Source organism: Poecile atricapillus, chromosome 3, assembly GCF_030490865.1.
Source record: "Poecile atricapillus isolate bPoeAtr1 chromosome 3, bPoeAtr1.hap1, whole genome shotgun sequence".
NCBI classification, from domain to species: Eukaryota; Metazoa; Chordata; class Aves; order Passeriformes; family Paridae; genus Poecile; species Poecile atricapillus.
In genome coordinates, this window is record NC_081251.1 from 49,698,011 (window position 1) to 49,714,803 (window position 16,793).

At 39.0% G+C, this 16,793-nt stretch overlaps 1 protein-coding gene across 1 annotated transcript in view; it reads left to right on the forward strand.

Annotated features, from left to right (window-relative positions):
* SLC35F1 (solute carrier family 35 member F1) overlaps positions 1-16,793 on the forward strand; it is a 236,365-nt gene that overhangs the window by 131,659 nt on the left and 87,913 nt on the right. Inside the window, exon 2 of the mRNA XM_058836760.1 lies at positions 5,049-5,224. Within this exon, the coding sequence (XP_058692743.1) occupies positions 5,049-5,224 (176 nt within the window). The remainder of the gene's footprint in view (positions 1-5,048; positions 5,225-16,793) is intronic.

Consider the following 16,793-nt stretch of genomic DNA (forward strand, 5'->3'; position numbering starts at 1 on the left):
TCTCCAGCATACAGGAGCTGTGATTGTGTGGCTCCTTCTGAATGTCGCACTGCACTTTTGTGTTGTGAAGAGTGTTTCTATGTTCTGTGGGGGATTTGGGAATGAACTAGTATTCAGAGATAAATATTTTAACTTCATGAAACATAATTACAGGATGACCTGCAGATAGCTATTTAGTACACTTTATTACACCAGTGTGTATATGTGCAAGGAACCAAGCACTAGCTTCAGAGTTCTTTGATATGAGAATATCTGCCTTCAGAAGTTTGGCTTTGTCATGGTTGATAAAGAAGGAGATACTCAAGTGACAGAAATTTCCATAAACCTGGAGGAACATGTAAAAAGGATGCATAGCAGCTACCAGCCCAGACATTTAAACAGAATTAAATGGCTTCCAATGTAAGACAAAGATGAGGCTTTGTCTTCTGACTCCAGTTCTAAAGAGACAATAAAGAAGCATTTTTTAAAATTCTATTAGTAGGCTGTGAAAAACCCACTTAGCAACATGACACCTGGAGGTTTAGGAGTAATTCTGACCTACTTCTGACTTCAAAATCCCCATCTGATCCTAGGTTCATGGTTGGACTAAATGACCTCTTCCAGCCTAAATGATTCAATGATTCTATGCATTGATGAGATCAAAGTTTAACTACAAACTGAAGATCTTTCCCTGTTTTAACTTGGTTTGAGAAAGTACTGTTGGTGTTAGTGAGGGAAAATGGAATTTTTGAAGAATTGCTTTATTTTGATTTAAATAGAATGCAAGTGGAGAAATAGAATGGCACTCAGCTAAAGAGAAATTGGATCCTGAAAGGCAGAAACGTACACTTTTATAGTGCTTATTGTAGTGAGACTCTCTTTTTGGTGTACTGTTTGAAGGCCATCAAACGACACAGCCTTTCTTCAAGATATGAATGAATTTTGCTTCCACAGTGAATGAATGTGCTACTGAAGCCAGCACGATAGACCAAAGGCTTAGGGAATAAATCATCCTTTGTGCCAGTCTTTGAGTGGTGGAGCATATGAAAAGCAACACAGAAAGTGTTGCAGATAGGAGCCATGTTGCATATTTCAACAGTATTATGATTTTTGGGGAAGATGCTTATGAGTGCCAGAGATGACAGCACTGAGTTAGTGTCTTTTTACTTTGTCTAAAGGAAATAGTATTTTTTTCACAGCCATTGAAATCTTCTTTTCAGTGTTTGCTTGCTGGTTCTTCTTAAAAAAGAAGGGGTATGTTATTATTCTTATCTCGCTATTAAAGGCTCAGGAGTTAAGACTCTTGTATTATTAGATCATTGTTTGCAGGAAAAAAAATTAAATGCAGTTAATGTTACTAGGATTTTTTGTAAATTTCAGGTATCTTACATTGGTTATTAGGTTTATCAAAAAATTGTATTTTTCTATATTGACGCTGACATTGTCACCAATGTAAACAAGTAATTTAGGATTTGTTTCCACTTTTCTGTTTGGAGAGAGATGAGTTGTTCTCTTCCATTCAGCCAAGGTAAAAATGAGCATTTTATTGATCTCTTGATTTGCTTTCTCTTACTTTTCATTTCATTACTGTTTTCCATGGTAATGGTTAGTGTGTCACAGTGTACAGGGGTGACAGAAGGGAGGACACAAAATCATTCTGTCATGTCATTCATGTCTGTGATGGGCATATTATTGGTGTGGCAGGAGAGTTTAATGTGGGCATGAGCAGTCTTAGGAGTAGTTAAATTGTACAAAACAGATCACCTTTGCTTCAAGTTTGAGTGTTTCACAGGCACTTGAATTAGTTCTGCTTGAACATCTGACATGCTACCCTTTGTACTGAAGAAATAAGAATAAAACATTTGTATCTTTCTGTATCATCCATCAACTGTGAAATGTTTAACTAAGTCCCGACTGGAAGAGAAGCACAACAGCTTGATTTCAGAATGAGTTTTCTTACATAATTAGAAATACCAAATGTGTGCAAAAATCAGAGACAAGCAGTGTGTATGTACTCAATATCATTTATGTAGTCAGTGTTTTGAAAGGCAGTGACATTGATGGTACTACTTCCACTTGGACTCCCACAAAATAGTTTTCTGCAGTTTTATATTCTGTTTTTGGCTTTTTACTCAAGAGCTCTTTCAAATTACAGAGATTATATTGATTCAACCTTTACCTACAGACTTGGAGGTGTCTAGGTTCTCAGTCTTGATTTTTGTCCATGGCTATATTTACTGAACTCCAATTACCATTTGTGTTCATTGATGACTTCAATAATACAATAGCAAGTGGATTTTTAGACATGTCTTGTAATTGACAGAAAAAAAAAAAAAAAGAAAAGAAAAAGGTATTCTCAATGACTTTAGGAATAGGACCATAAAACTTGAATTACCTTCTTGTTTATAAGTCTATGAAGTGTAAAATACAGAAGCTGAGGACAGGCTCTGTGTGGCTCTGTGTGTGTGTGTGTGTGTGTATGCTGTAGACATCGACTCTTTAGGAAAACTGCCACTTGTAGATGTGGTTGAATGACTTGGCAAAGAATCAACTATGAAAAAATATGGTTGTTTTATAAACTGCAATGAGAATCAAAACAAACACCTGAGAAGGCTACATATATCAAACACAGCTTTGAATTTTACCTGGTGTTTTTCAGGTTTTGTTGGTTGGATTTTTAATACAATTGTCAGTACAGATTGGTTAGGCCTTGTGACACACCTGAATATAGAGAGCTTAGTTAAAAAATATGCCTTTCATAAGACCTCATCAATCTTCCCACCAGTCTGAAAAAATGTAATGATTAGTGTGCTTCCTAACAGGTAACAACCCTAGGGAGCAAGAAATATGTTATTGTGAGAATCCTTTCCTGGGAGAGGGTGTGTTTAGCTTTATGTAAATCTAAGTAGGATCCAAGATGCTTCTCTTCAGAGCAGGTGCAGTCCCACAATGAATGTAATACAACTTCCACTCACAGGCACAGCCAAGATACAGGGACACACCTGCACTTCATGTAAAGTGGGAAACCAATTTGCAAACATCTAATTTACTAATGAAATGTAACTATAGAAATGGCAGTAGGCAAGAGGACAACCCTGCATGAAACTTAATTACAGAAGGATGTAGGAAACAATATCCAGCTAAATGAAGAACTGTAAACAAATGTGCAAGATGAATATGTGGATTTAAATTGCAGTCACTATTCAAATTTCCTATTCCATGTCAGTGATATCAGCAGAGCAGGTGACAGCAGGAACTGAGGATCAATAGTGTGGGCAGCATTTGCATCATGGTCTTGGGTGTCACCTCTGTTGGGTGTGTTTGTTTCCCATGGTTGTGTTTCACAGTAGAGTAAGTAATGTGAAAGCGGAGGTAGCAGTAGTAGAGTCTGACTTGCTACTTATCCAGCAGCTCCCATGAAAGCACAGAGTTTAGCACAATAAAGTTTGTTCTTTATGTGTCAGGCTGTTTGTCAGTGAGGTATGTTAGCTGAATATAACTACCCAGCCTCCTGTGCTTTCCAGTGTCTCTTTGGTTAAATCACGCCATGACTGACACTGTGACACGTTAGTGGGAGGATTGTTTATGAGAAAAAGGGAAACAAATTTGCCACTTGAGTTTACCAAGTTGTGGGAGCACAGATGCTCATCACTGCCAAACACACAGAGCCGAGGTCAGGGAAATCTGTCAGGGAAAGCAAAGCAGCCTTGAAGCAATATTTGTTTTAAGTGTCTGGCAGAGAACACACATGAAATACTGCTATAGCTGAGCAGGGTGCTGCCCTCCTTCCTCTGCTCCCCTAGGATTGCCTATTTCCCTTTTCTCATTCCAGGCTCAAATGAGACATTGCAGAACATGCTCCTCTCCTTCATGTCTTCCCCTAGGCAGCTCAGCCCCTCTTTTCTGGGGGCTGGTAACAGCAATAGCAGCATTGGGCAGGGCTCAGACACCCTTTGGATGCCCTTTTGCTTTCCCTGGCATTGTTTTTGCTTGCTTCTCTACCAGACCAAGACTTTTGCATTTCATTCTTCTGCATGGGAAGGTGTAGCTGTAGAGCAGGCCAGGTCAGCATGAGAGTACTGACATGTGGGGAGACCTGGGAAAGCTCTTAAGGGTAATTAAAAAAAATACAGATATTCCTATGTTGTGGGCATAGGAGACCCTGTGACAAAATTTGGAAAAGGAGGATTGTTTTGACTCAGTTTGGCTGTGTGGTTAGATAAATTCTACAAGAAGAGTAAAATAAATGGAGGTATTTGGAGGGAAAACGTCTTTCAGATATAGACATTTCTGCAGTAAAGGGACAATTATAGGAAAACAGAGAACCTGTGCAAAAGAAGAAACTATTCTATTCAGAGACCTTTGGGGAAACAGAATGGGATTGTAGTAGAAGAACGCAGAAGATACTGGAGATGAAAAATAAGAAAGATAGATTGAAGCAAAAAGACTAATCAGAAAGTATATTTCTAACAACCAGAAGGAGGCAGGAAGGGGAAAATTGTAATCTTCTGTTCCCATCAGGCAGAAGAGAAAGTAAGCAGTTGGAAAGATGAAAGACAATATAAATATATTTGCATAATAGATGGAAAAAATAGTTTATATGATGAAATGTATATTCATCTTGCTGATGAAACATGATCTTTTATCTTCTTTTTCTCTGTGGCTGCTAAGTCCTGAAAGCACTGTTTCCCAGTCTCTGAATGATACTCCTGGGTCTTTCTGTTAAGGAGGATGCTCAAGGGAAGCAGTACTGCATTTTGGTTGATTTAAACTACTATTTTTCCTTTGTGAAATGTGAAATGCAAAATTAAATGGCAGGGATGTGCCATCTGCTGTTGTTTAACATGTGATTAAAAGTGACTGTGTTGGTGCAATGTTTATGCTCATGATAAGAGCAGAAATAATGGAAATGTTATGTTGGCTATACCCAGCAGATCCCCTTGTTGACTGAAGCATCATGTTTCTTCCATGTCCCAGAAATGTTGAACATGATTCCTGGAGGAGGATGAGCATTTCCTCCTTAGTAAGGAGGCTGAATGTTTTATGTCTGTTATTCTCATTCCTTTCAGGGATCTCTTGCTGTCTGTGGCACTTGGCCAGGTACTCTCCCTCCTTATCTGTGGCATTGGTCTCACAAGCAAGTATCTGTCAGAAGACTTCCATGCCAACACACCTGTTTTTCAGAGCTTCCTCAATTATATCCTTCTGTTCTTGGTCTACACAACAACATTAGCTGTCAGACAAGGTAAGTGTCTCTCTGAAATTGTTTTATAGAAACCAGTGGGGATAAAGGCTTTTGCAGAACAAGAACAAGCAATATGATTTAGACACATATCCCACTAACATTTGTTCCATATTTACATTACTTAGAAATACATATTGGATGAACTGAAAAAAACACCAACGAATCTTCATTAGCAAAGAAAGAATCATTAGATCTCAAGGACTTGGAGTGCTACCTAAAAGCTTTAGTTTTTAGCCTTTGAGTTCTGATTGTTCTTGCCTTGCTAGAAATACTAGTATTTCTAATGTAAGAATTTCCATTATGATTACACAATTCTTATTACTTACACAATTCTGTGTAAGCTTTACATCTTATGAAGACTAAGGACAGTTCAGATGCAAGCAAAGAAGAGCTTTCTAGTTCTAGTTGCTGCTCATGGCAATTCAGTTGTCCACTTACTAGACAGAAAGAAATAGCAGCCAATTTTTAGCTAAGGGAAGTAGTAGATGAAGGGAGGGATTTCAGGGTGCTCTGTCTCTGGGGGGATGTTTGGGCAGAGCAGCTTTATGGCCCTATCATTGCTTTGACACAGCATCTGTGTAACCAATCTGACCTCCAAGATGAGAAATGCATTATAGTGTGCTTTGGTACTGTTTATCTAATGATCCTCTCTTTGACAGTCTATATATAACATGGGGGGTTCTGCCTTTCCTGCACATCCCTCCCTTCCTTGAGATTTTGTTTCCAGATGAGGTGTGGGAAGTGAATGTATTTAAGAACATTTCTCATCCACTTTTATTTTTTTGTAATAATTTTATTTATTCACCTTCACAGAACACATAGATTAGGAGCTAAATAAAAGTGAAAAAATATCATGTGTTCTCCTGACATGAGGAGGGTAGGGCTCTGCGGAGGATAACAACTACAAAATGTATTAGGCCATGGTACATTTATCAGCATACTGAAAAGCTCATGTTTTCTTACAGGAACAATGATTTTTGGATCGTTCTTTGATGTTACATTGTTTAATGTTCTGAGAACAACCCTGAAGCTTAAGTTCTTCACTCATAGTACAACCTTGCGATACAATGCTAAAAGCATTCCGAAGCAGCAAGGACTTAATTTCTGTGCAAAAAATGAACAATCTAAAATGCACCTCTGTACTCTGGCACAAAGCACTTAAGCATATTACAACATATGTTTTATAAACATTGGTCCCCACTGACGTTCTTCAGAGGTGGTAAAAGCCAATGTGCAAAGGAAATGTTAGCTCTTATATAAGGAGAGATTGCTCAGGCAGTGTTTCACTGTCTTGGTATTTCAGTTTGTGTAGGGGGAAACATCACCACATACTTTGCTCTGCCAAAGGTTTAAAATGTGTTATTAGTAGCAGCTTTCTGGAGAACTGTGTTTAAAAATAATTATTCTGAGTGTAGGATTGCCTAGATATTCACAACTTCTGTTCCAGAAATGTCCTTCTCTGGACTGATTAAATACTGTGGAAGTCAAGTCCCTATATGGACTCTTAAATAGATTTACTTTTTTGAAGATGCTGACTTGTGAAAAAGTATACCCATATAAATATTGCATTCTGCTGTGCATTACAGAGACTAATTTGGAATAATGTGTGATGTCTGGTGTATATTGCTATCTAAAAAAATGCTATCAAGCACTGTGCTTTACTAATATATAAATATGTATTAATAAGGTACCGTATAAATAATTTTCTGTCTCTGTTTAAAAATATAGTGGTGGACTAAAGGGAGTTTGTCATAAATATCTGTTTTGCCAATAAGATAGATGTGGGAACTAAGTGATAAAGCGTTAGGGTTATGTGGAAAATATTTTCTGGACAAGTGAAGAGGGCTGGGAGAGGTGTCTAAAAAAGCCTGTGGTTGATTACAGACTGTATGAACAACTAGAGCACATGTAAAGCAACCAATGGAATTGTCTGGAAAAGGAGATGTCAAAAAAACCCCAAAATGCTAGTTCCATCCAAAAAAGTCCAAAATAAAATTGACTAGAGAAGCCATGAAAGAAGTGATCCAGGCCTTCAGCATAACATTCCTGCTGGATGGTATAGCACTACACAGCCTATTTATTTACTCAGCATTTAATGTTGCCAGATGACTGAGCCTGACATTGTCTTTTTGCTTGTGTATTTTTTCAAATCATTTTTTCAAATTATCTGTGTTTGTTTCATTAAGGCAGTTTCTCTAGCAGCTCTAATCATGTGGTTTCATTAACAGATGGAAATCACATAATAATATTAATGATGATTCTGTTCTGAGTGCTGACATCATCAGAAAGTTTTTTTTTCAAGTACAGTTCTTCTACTCTCTATGCAAGATTGAACAGTTTTTAAACCATTATCTTTCTCCTTCAGAAATCAAACCATCAAAAATTGATTTGTAGTAAAAAATAGTTGCATCCCTTTGTCTTTTTCTTTCCTTGCTTTCTTAATCCTTGGGATTCTTGTAGAAATGTTCTATTTAAGGAGGTGTCACTTGAGGTCGCCAAAAAACCCCTGAATTGACTGTAGGACTGAAAGATATAATTTCCTCAAGATATAAAGAGTTCTACTTTCTTTAGAGGCTTCTTCCAAATTTTGATTTACTCTGGATGCCCTTTGACTTAGCTGTCCCTCACTGTTCTTATATACTCCAAGTGTTAATGAAAAGGTAGAATTTTCACTGGTCTCTGAAAATTGTCATTAGCAGATGATTAGAGCTCCTGAGCTTTTCTGACTAAAGCCCTCTGCAGTGAATGCTCAGCTTCCAGCGGCTAAAATTAGCCCAGCATCAGCAGCTGGGCTACATCATCCACTACATTTTTATATTGTGAATTGAAATTGTTTTCCAAAATAATTTTATGACAGTGCTCACTCTAATGGATACAAAGATTAGGACTGTCTCCTTGCAATGAATAAATTTATCATCAGATAGTGGAGAGGCACAGTCCTGCAGGTGTCAGAATATCTGAGTGTTCAAAACTTCATTTTCATGAATGAAACAAACAAACAAAACAAAACAAAAAAGAAAAGAAAACAAAAAAACCCAACAAAAACCCAAACAAAAAACCCCAAACAAACCAAGCCAAACCCCTAAAAAGGGAAAGGTTTCAAGGAGTAAAAGTAGACTCAATAGGACTCAATAGTTTAGCAGTGAAGTCCATGTGCGGCTTTTCATCATTATTGCAACTTTGTTCTCATGACCAGAAATAAAAAGTGCCAAACGCCTCGAAGGAGATCTGTTCTTGTGAGATTTTCATATGGGCCTTAAAACATGGATACTACTCAGGCACAGGTCATGAAAAAGTGAAAGAATCTGTCTAAACTTGAATTTTTCTGATGAAAAATAAATCTGCCAAACATTTAACAGGTAACGAGGATGTCCTCAGTTCCTTCTCTTGAGGTAGCTTCTTGTAGCCTGTTGTTTTCACAGCCTAAACTTGTATTTGTCCATGGTAACACCTCTGAGAAGGTTTTAACACATATTATCTCACCTCAGTCTCCTTGTTAGCAGAGGATTCTGCTTAACAAAATCTTGTGGGGATACTTCCCTGTATCTTATGGGTCATGTGTCATTATTAGTCACAGAAAAGAAAAACCTTGGCTATCAGTAAGAAAGGCCTCAAATGGGTGAAGTAGAGCTATGGGACATAGCAGTAAGTGGGAAATTGTCCATAGTGGACCAGAAGGTGTTAATTGCTAACAGCCAACATGGGAGCAAGCATCAGCAGCTTGCCACCAAAAATAAATTACTTCTAAAAGCCGCGTCACATATGCTACGAATGAAAACAACACATCTACTAGACACCATTAAAAACAGAAAAAATTACAAAACTGCTATTTTTTTGTTATTCTGGAAAACAAGGAATGAGGGAGCAATGGAAGTGTCTTCTGAGCAGACGGGAACCATAAAGACTTGAGGACCAAATTCTGTGTGAGCAGGGCTCCACATTGCAAGCTGTTCCTTGAAATTATAGTGCAACAAGTTACTGAGTGTTTTTAGCCTGTCAGTACTAAGGGATGGCAATAATTTGCTAGTTCAGAAACATTTTTTATGAATCTCTGTATGTCTGGATGAATTCTGCTTCTAGGCAAAGTGATGAGGTTATATCATCTGTCAATGGAAACAGAGTTTTCCCTACAATAACTGTAATTAGTCTTAGATTTGACATATAATTAAAGGAGATCTGTGCCCCTGAGTAAGCAAGAGTCCTGTGAGACTGGTAAGATTGCAGACCTGTTACTGGCATATGATTTTTTAAAGTATTTCTATCTCAGGTTGGTTTATGCCATTAGTATCTCAGCCATGTGTAATTTCCTGATGTGTCTGCTATCCAAGTACATATTTCCATTTAGATAATGGCACCCCTCCCCAGCATCACTCCTACTTCACCACAGTTGACCAAAACCAGCTAATTGAAGGAAAATTAGGCACTATGCAGGAGTTGCTTTTTTTTCACTGCAGTGCTTGTCAGCTATTTATTGAATGATAGAAAGGGTAAATGTCTCTTCTTAGTTAATTCCATTCTGCTAGTAAAGGTATATTAATACAAAGCTAGTATATGCACACAACTCAGTAGACGTAACAGAATTTTTTTAAACCAACACCTTTTTTTTTGTCGATTGCCAGTAAGAACAATCTTGTTTGTCTGGGGGACAAACTAAGTGTATTATTTAAGCTGATCAAACTATAATAGATATAATGTACTTCTGACAAAATATATTGTACCATTGGGATGAAATGTCTTCTGGAAAGGCATTGATCCCACCAGAATTTCCTCTTCACTGAGGATGACAGGGAGTGATTTTGATTTGAAGAGATCCATTTCATGATTCTTCAGTTTCCTAAGCATGCTCATGCCACTGCTGTAAAACAAAGAGCTTGGTTATCCCTCCAGTCAAATAAAATGTTCAGAGCTGCAGCCAAATAGCTTTATTGTCCTATCTACCTGTGATAGAAGGGGTCCTTGGATTCTCAAGGCAACAACTCAGCCCATACACTGGCCTGCAAACGCATGACAGACATTGCAAGAAGCTGTGACATTGCCCTTGAAGCACAAGGAAAGGTGTGTCCAGCTGGCCATTCTCTTCCATTTGGCAAAGATATGTAGAGATAGGACAGGGGAAATGGCTTTAAACTGAAAGAAAGTAGGTTTAGATGCCCCATCCCTGAAAGCGTTCCGGGCTAGGTTGGATGGGGATCTGAGCAACCTGGTCTAGTGGAAGGTGTCCTTGCTCATGGCAAGGGTGCTGGAACGGGATGATCTTCAAGGTATTTTCCAACTCAAACCATTCTCTGATTTTATGATTCTCACAGCCCTCCCACTGAAAGGGGCCATGCTCATTCTGGGTTGTAAAAATGAAACACAGCAGTAAGTGTGGCATGGAACCAGTGAAAAATAATGACCTTCAGGTCTTTGGTATTCTCATAGCAGCACTGCAGAATCTCCCTGCTGTGTTACACATTGCTGTCTGTGATGCACTTTCTCCTAATTACTCTGGGCTTCCAATTAGGGATGCCAAACCGTGTGGGATATGTTTATTATGAAAATGGTCAGCCAAATAGTCCCTTTGTTTGGGATCTGAAGAGCCCTATTCATATTCAGAGGCAATTCTGTACTTTAGGAGAAATGAAACTATAATGCTGGCTATTTACAGGCACTTCAAATTGCAGAGATCTTTTTTTGTAATGTGCAATTTTCAGTTTTGGATAGCATGCTCAGAGGAGCAAGGATTATGATATGTTATGTATTTGGGATTTGCCTATCTCATCATGGACACCACAGCAAGCTAGCTGGAAAAAAAACAGTATGACTAGAGCCAGATTTCTGTACAGTTCCATTTACATAATAATTGTGTTTGTATTTGAATTTTCATTCTACTTTCAATTGAGTTTTTAAAATTTCCTGCTATAAAATGTTGACTGCTGTTGCTGCTGAATGAACCTTCATTATTTTACTCTGTCGGTGATAACATTTCAGTGAGGTGTCAAACTTTTCAGGTATCTACAGTTTTCATACAGAACCTTGGGATTATTTTTTTATGATAGTTGTTCTAAACCATAGAATTTCCCTTCCCAGTCCAATGAAGTTTTCTTGCATTCTTAGCAATAATACTAAAACAGATGCAATTTCAGCACAGTATGATTATTCCACATACCTGGAAAGGCAGGGTAAAAAAAAAAATAAATAAAAAAGAACCATATTGGGGATACCAAGATAGGGTTAAAACCAATAGATTTGACCTCTGTCTTTTGTTTTGATTTATTTGGCTATTCCTAGCAGAGAGGCTGGATGGTATTTTTTAATCCTCTGGGGGTTTTTTTCACTGTCAGCTGTTCTTGTTACAATGACCAGCAGACAGATGCTTTCTGCTTTGGCCCTGCTGCTCCTTTCCACCTACGCAAAGGACTGTGTATCTCAGGGCTTAGTCAATTTTCATTTTCATCAGATTTGTTTTGCTTTGCCAGCTGTTTAACAAGGTACAAATAAACAGAGAGAGGAATCCTGGCCCCAAATATAAGGCAAATAAAATGGCAGGTAAAGGCTCAAAAAGACCCTTTTTGAAAGAAAGAAAGACCCTTCTAGAAAGAAAAATACCAGTTTTTACTTTCTAGAGTTATTTCTCTCAGTGAGGACCTCCTGATTGTTAGATTAGGCACCTGCTGTCCAAACGCACAGCATGCATCCTGTGTTACAAAATATCTTTTCTTTTTTTAATCCTGGCCAAAATAGCACATTCTGTGCTCTCGCATGGTATCATTGAATAAATCATGCACATCCCATAGCACATACAAGCTGAAAATTGGAAAGCACTGTTTGTCTGGCATGCAGGTGGCAGCAGTTAAGCGTGAGCACTGTATGTTGTGGTTTAATGATGCAATCACTAATACAATCATGGTAACCCCAAAGCAATAAAGGCCTGGCCTAATCAAGCATCCATGCTGTAGCGTTCTCTGTGGTAGTATCCCTTGATCCCTGATACAGCTCGTTCAACCCTGAGAGACCTCTTATTACTAGGTTGCTTTCAAAATAGCTTTGGTGCTCAAGGAAGTATCCTTTGTGCCACCAGAGACAAAAGTGCCAAGAGGGCATTGTGTAAAGGATAGGAACACCTCATTTTTCCTGTGCCTGCTGATGCAGACAAGAGCACAGGAAAAAAAGAGATTTCTCTAATCATTCCCTTGACCTAAATGAGGGAATAGGAGGTCTCGTCTTCACAGAGAATGAATTTGTTCTGCAGTTGCAATAGGGGTACATCTTCTTGTAAAAAAGTCCCTGGAGGATTCAAATCCGGCAGTTCAGATCACTCTCACTTCAGGAAACTCAGACCTGGTCATCTTTCTGGCTGCCAAGTTTATGCCCTCAGCCAGTCCCTTCCAGACACAGCATTCAGATTTGCATCGTGGTTCAAAGACTGGTGCATATTTTATGAGAGCAAACCTTACAGGCTCTAAGTGCAGTGAGCGTGAAAGGGATGCTGAGCTTGAGGCTGGCCAAAGCCCTGGGTGATGAACCATGTTTGCATCAAGCTGCTGCATCATTGCTGTGAGGCAATGTCTATACTGAGTACACTACTTGAGAAAAAGGCAGTTTTACCCTGGAGGTAGATGTACATTCATTTTAGGAACATTGAGCCAGCTGTGGCCATTTCATGCCAGTAAGTCCATAAATAGAAACCATAGATGCAATAAAATGGGAAACATTGCTGTTAGCTCACAGCTGCAAAATCACAGGTAGCTAGTGGAATTTAGCAGAATCAAAAAACCATCACAATGTGGCATTTCAAATTGTCATGCTTTTCTTAGCATTGCCAGCACCTAAGTCAGAGAGACAAATCTGCAACATATATCTGCAAGCATTTATGTTTGGATCAGGATTTAGATTTTGTTGCTGAGCCTGGGAAAGCTCCCTCCTTGCTTACTTTTCCAGAAGCACTGCCAGTCCTTGGAAGGCAGTACCAATCTGAACACAAGTCTGAAAGTTCCTGTTTGAGAAGATAAACCTCATCACTAGAAGGATGAGTGGGCAGGCTCAAGGAAGCTCTGAGGAAATGCAGTTTGTTCCATTCATGCATCTTATTGCTTGATTTTTGTCCCCATCTTTGCACATGCCCTTACATGTACTTGTACCACCGGCTCAGATAGGGGTACAGATGTTGTAGGTGAAATAATCAAGGCTTCTGAGCAGTTGGAAAGCAAGGTATTGTATGGCACAGGCTTGGAAATGCTGAGAAACCATGGCCATGAGCACAGATTGAGCTTTGAAACTTAGTCCACAGTATCAGGTTATTGCAGAGGGGTGAATTTTCTCAGTAATTTTATTTGAGGGTAATAAGGCTCCCTATGTAGCCCAGACTGCCTCACAGTATGTCAAATAATAAATTGTCTCATAAGGATGCGAGCTGAATCACAAACACTTGATTTTTTGGTAGAATTAAGGGATAAATGTCCTTTGTAGAGGTAGTATATGGGTCTGGCTCTTGTTAATACATAAACATCTCAAATACTGTTTACTAAACCAACCATCCCTTCCCACTTCAATGAGGAATGTTAATGGTTCTGATAAAATAGTGCACCCTTGATCCTACAGCTGTAAGCAGAATGCAAGGGTTGTCTCTGCCGCTTCATGCAGTATCAGTATTTCCCTGTGATTTATGGAATATTTAAACATTCATCAAGCCAAACAGCTAGCCAGGGTAGCTAACTAGGATCCACATTCAGCACACGTAGCTCCAGCGTTCATATGGGAGATTTGAAGTGTGGTTACAAGATGATAACTGTATTGCCTGAAGGAGATAAATCCCCCTCTGCCAGAATGGTGCTTTGTATGTAATTAGTGTAAAAATTCAGAGGAATAGAGTTTATCCTTGCAATCGTCTTTCTCATTAAAAAAGAATCATAATGAAAGAACAAAGCAGTCCCTGCAGTGAATTGAATTGACTTCCTAAGTTTTCATTAAATCAAAGACTCAGTAGCATCCCATTTTGCAGAGCCCAGTTGTAAACTGTACACAAGACTAGCAGCAAAGTCCCTGTGAAGATCACATCCTTTCTGAAGGTTTGGAAGTACTACCTTTTCTAAAATAAGGACTATAAGACAGCATGAATCAAGGGAATAAAAAGTTATGCCAGTAGGATAGAGCTGTATTCTCAACTTACTCATCTGCCTCACACTTTAATACTTCGTCCTAACACAAGCAGTGATTTTGTCTTCTTTAATGTCCCTTGCTACCAAGGTAATACATATATTTATTGTTACAACTAAATACATCTTTGAGGCAAAAATGTACAGATGTCCTGTAAGTTTATCTACCATTTTGTATTTTTTTCCTTTGTATTTGGCTGAACTGTTAGCTATTGGCAACTGGTCACCTTGAATTCCTGCTACATTTCTGGATGATAGTGCTATAATGATTGCAATTTCATATGAGGAAATGTTTATAAATGTAGCACTCAATATTCAAGTTGCAGTTGTGCTGCGTGCTCTCCCTTCTGCTCAAGAGCTGCCGAGCACCAGTCACAGGACACCAAATCACTTCTGGAAGGTGCTCGGGATGCAGGGACCTGGGGACTCACCTCCTAGCCCATGTGTCCCTTTGGCTGCAACATTGCTTCACAAACCCGGAGGATGCTTTAGACCCAATTCACTACAGAAAAGAGCAGCTCAAGGTCGTTAGCAACCAGCTCAGTTAGAACCTGCCCCTACATTATCTTTCCTGATTTAACATTAAAGAGAAAAGGAGAAGGATAATATATGCTGTCTGTCAGCCACCTCCATTTCTTGCACACATATCCCTGATGAGAGGAGGGAGCTCTGAGGTAAAAGGTGGGAGCTTTGCTGGCAGCAGTAGTGAGTGCTCCAAATTCACAGGGGAGGGAGAGGCCATGTGCATGTCTCAAAGGAGCTCTTAGCCCTTAGTTTTCAGTTATATCACAGTGACAGTCAATTCACAGGGATATTTTTGTGGCTGTTACAGACATATAGCAAATAAGCTTTCAAAAGAGAATTATGCAACTGTGTCTTTTCAGTTAAATATTAATGAACTTGCTTCGGTGCAGCTACTAGAATGTTTACACAAAATCACTTGTCCATGCTGCTGTGATTATCTGTATGTGATCTGATACTTGGTTTTGTTTTGCCTAATTCTAAAGGAGTTTTTAAGACCATGGGGTAGAGGTGGACTGTCACTATTTCAATAAAATGGATCTGCACTGATTTGCATCACTGATGAAGTAAGGGAGGCAGTGGCATGTTCATGATCATAAATTTTGATAAATACTTTTTGTTTTCATTACTAGTTGGAATTCTTGGTATGAACGTGCTTTCAAGTGTCCTATTAAGATTTCAACAGCTTGGTGTAGAAAAAGGACAAATAGTGTCCTTACCTATCAAGTTTGGCATGCAAGAGGCTTGTTTCCATTTAAAAGGACCTGAGGTGGTTTATATTGATGGAATTTTTCCATACACACACATCTAATTATATACATGTGTACATATAAAAAGCCTCAAACTATGTATTTTCAGTAGAATTCATTTTTAGAATTGTTTTGTATTGCTTATGATCTCAAGATCCCAGAAGCTCATGCTTTCCTGAGCTAGGGTTCATGCTCATTTGGGCAGGCATATGCTAAGAAACAGGCCACAGCATGACTAGGAACATTTTATGTCCACTCACAGGTTTTATAGCAATTCAAAGAGATGAAATGCCACAAAGGGAACAGAAAATTGCCAATTGCCAAGCTTCCCATGGGAACCAAGTCACCAGTTAGCTCTTCCCAGGCATGGATGTTAATTTCAGAATGCATGGATGCCGGTGAAGGACCCTATGGAGTCTTTTGCAAGTGTGTTGAAACTAAATTGGGTTAAATTTTGTCTTAGGACAAAATGTCTTGTGTTAAGATTGCATTCCAAAGCTGAAGAAAGCATCAAATACACTTCAAGAATTCCAATGAACTTTTGATACTCTCATGACTGAGCCAAACCTGATGTAGAAATCTTTTTGGGATCTGGTACTGTTAAAGTTGGTGATAAGAGGTCTGCATTGAATCAGGCAGCCAGCAATCACTGGGTTGGGGTCATTGGGTTTAGTGCTTTTAAAGAAAACCAGGTAGCTCAGGGAGTGGTAGGCTGGCAGGAGCTGAAGCTATAGAAACGGCTTCACAGTAGGAAGTCTGAGTGAATTTTAAGTGGATGTTGGACATGATCCTGCCTCAGTGTGTGAGGAGCCACAGCATGTCAGATGGGCAAGGTGGAGAAACCCTTGGCCAAGGACCAAGTACATTGCATCAGAAAGCATATGCCCTGATATTTTAGCTTCTCTTTCAGTGGTAGCACAATTGGCATGTACCACTGTCACGTCCCAAGTGACATGTTCTTCTTCCCATTGGTGTTTTATACCTATGGCAGACCTCCACCCTCTCTGGGAAATTGCTCTACTGAGGGAAAGTAATACAGGGAAAGTAATAATCACTGGAAGTTACTGAGCAGAAACAGGACTAAAACTCTTATATTTCTCTCCACACTGCAGCTGTAACACTGAAATTGCATGGATAATAATGCTTGTGAATACACAGTGCATG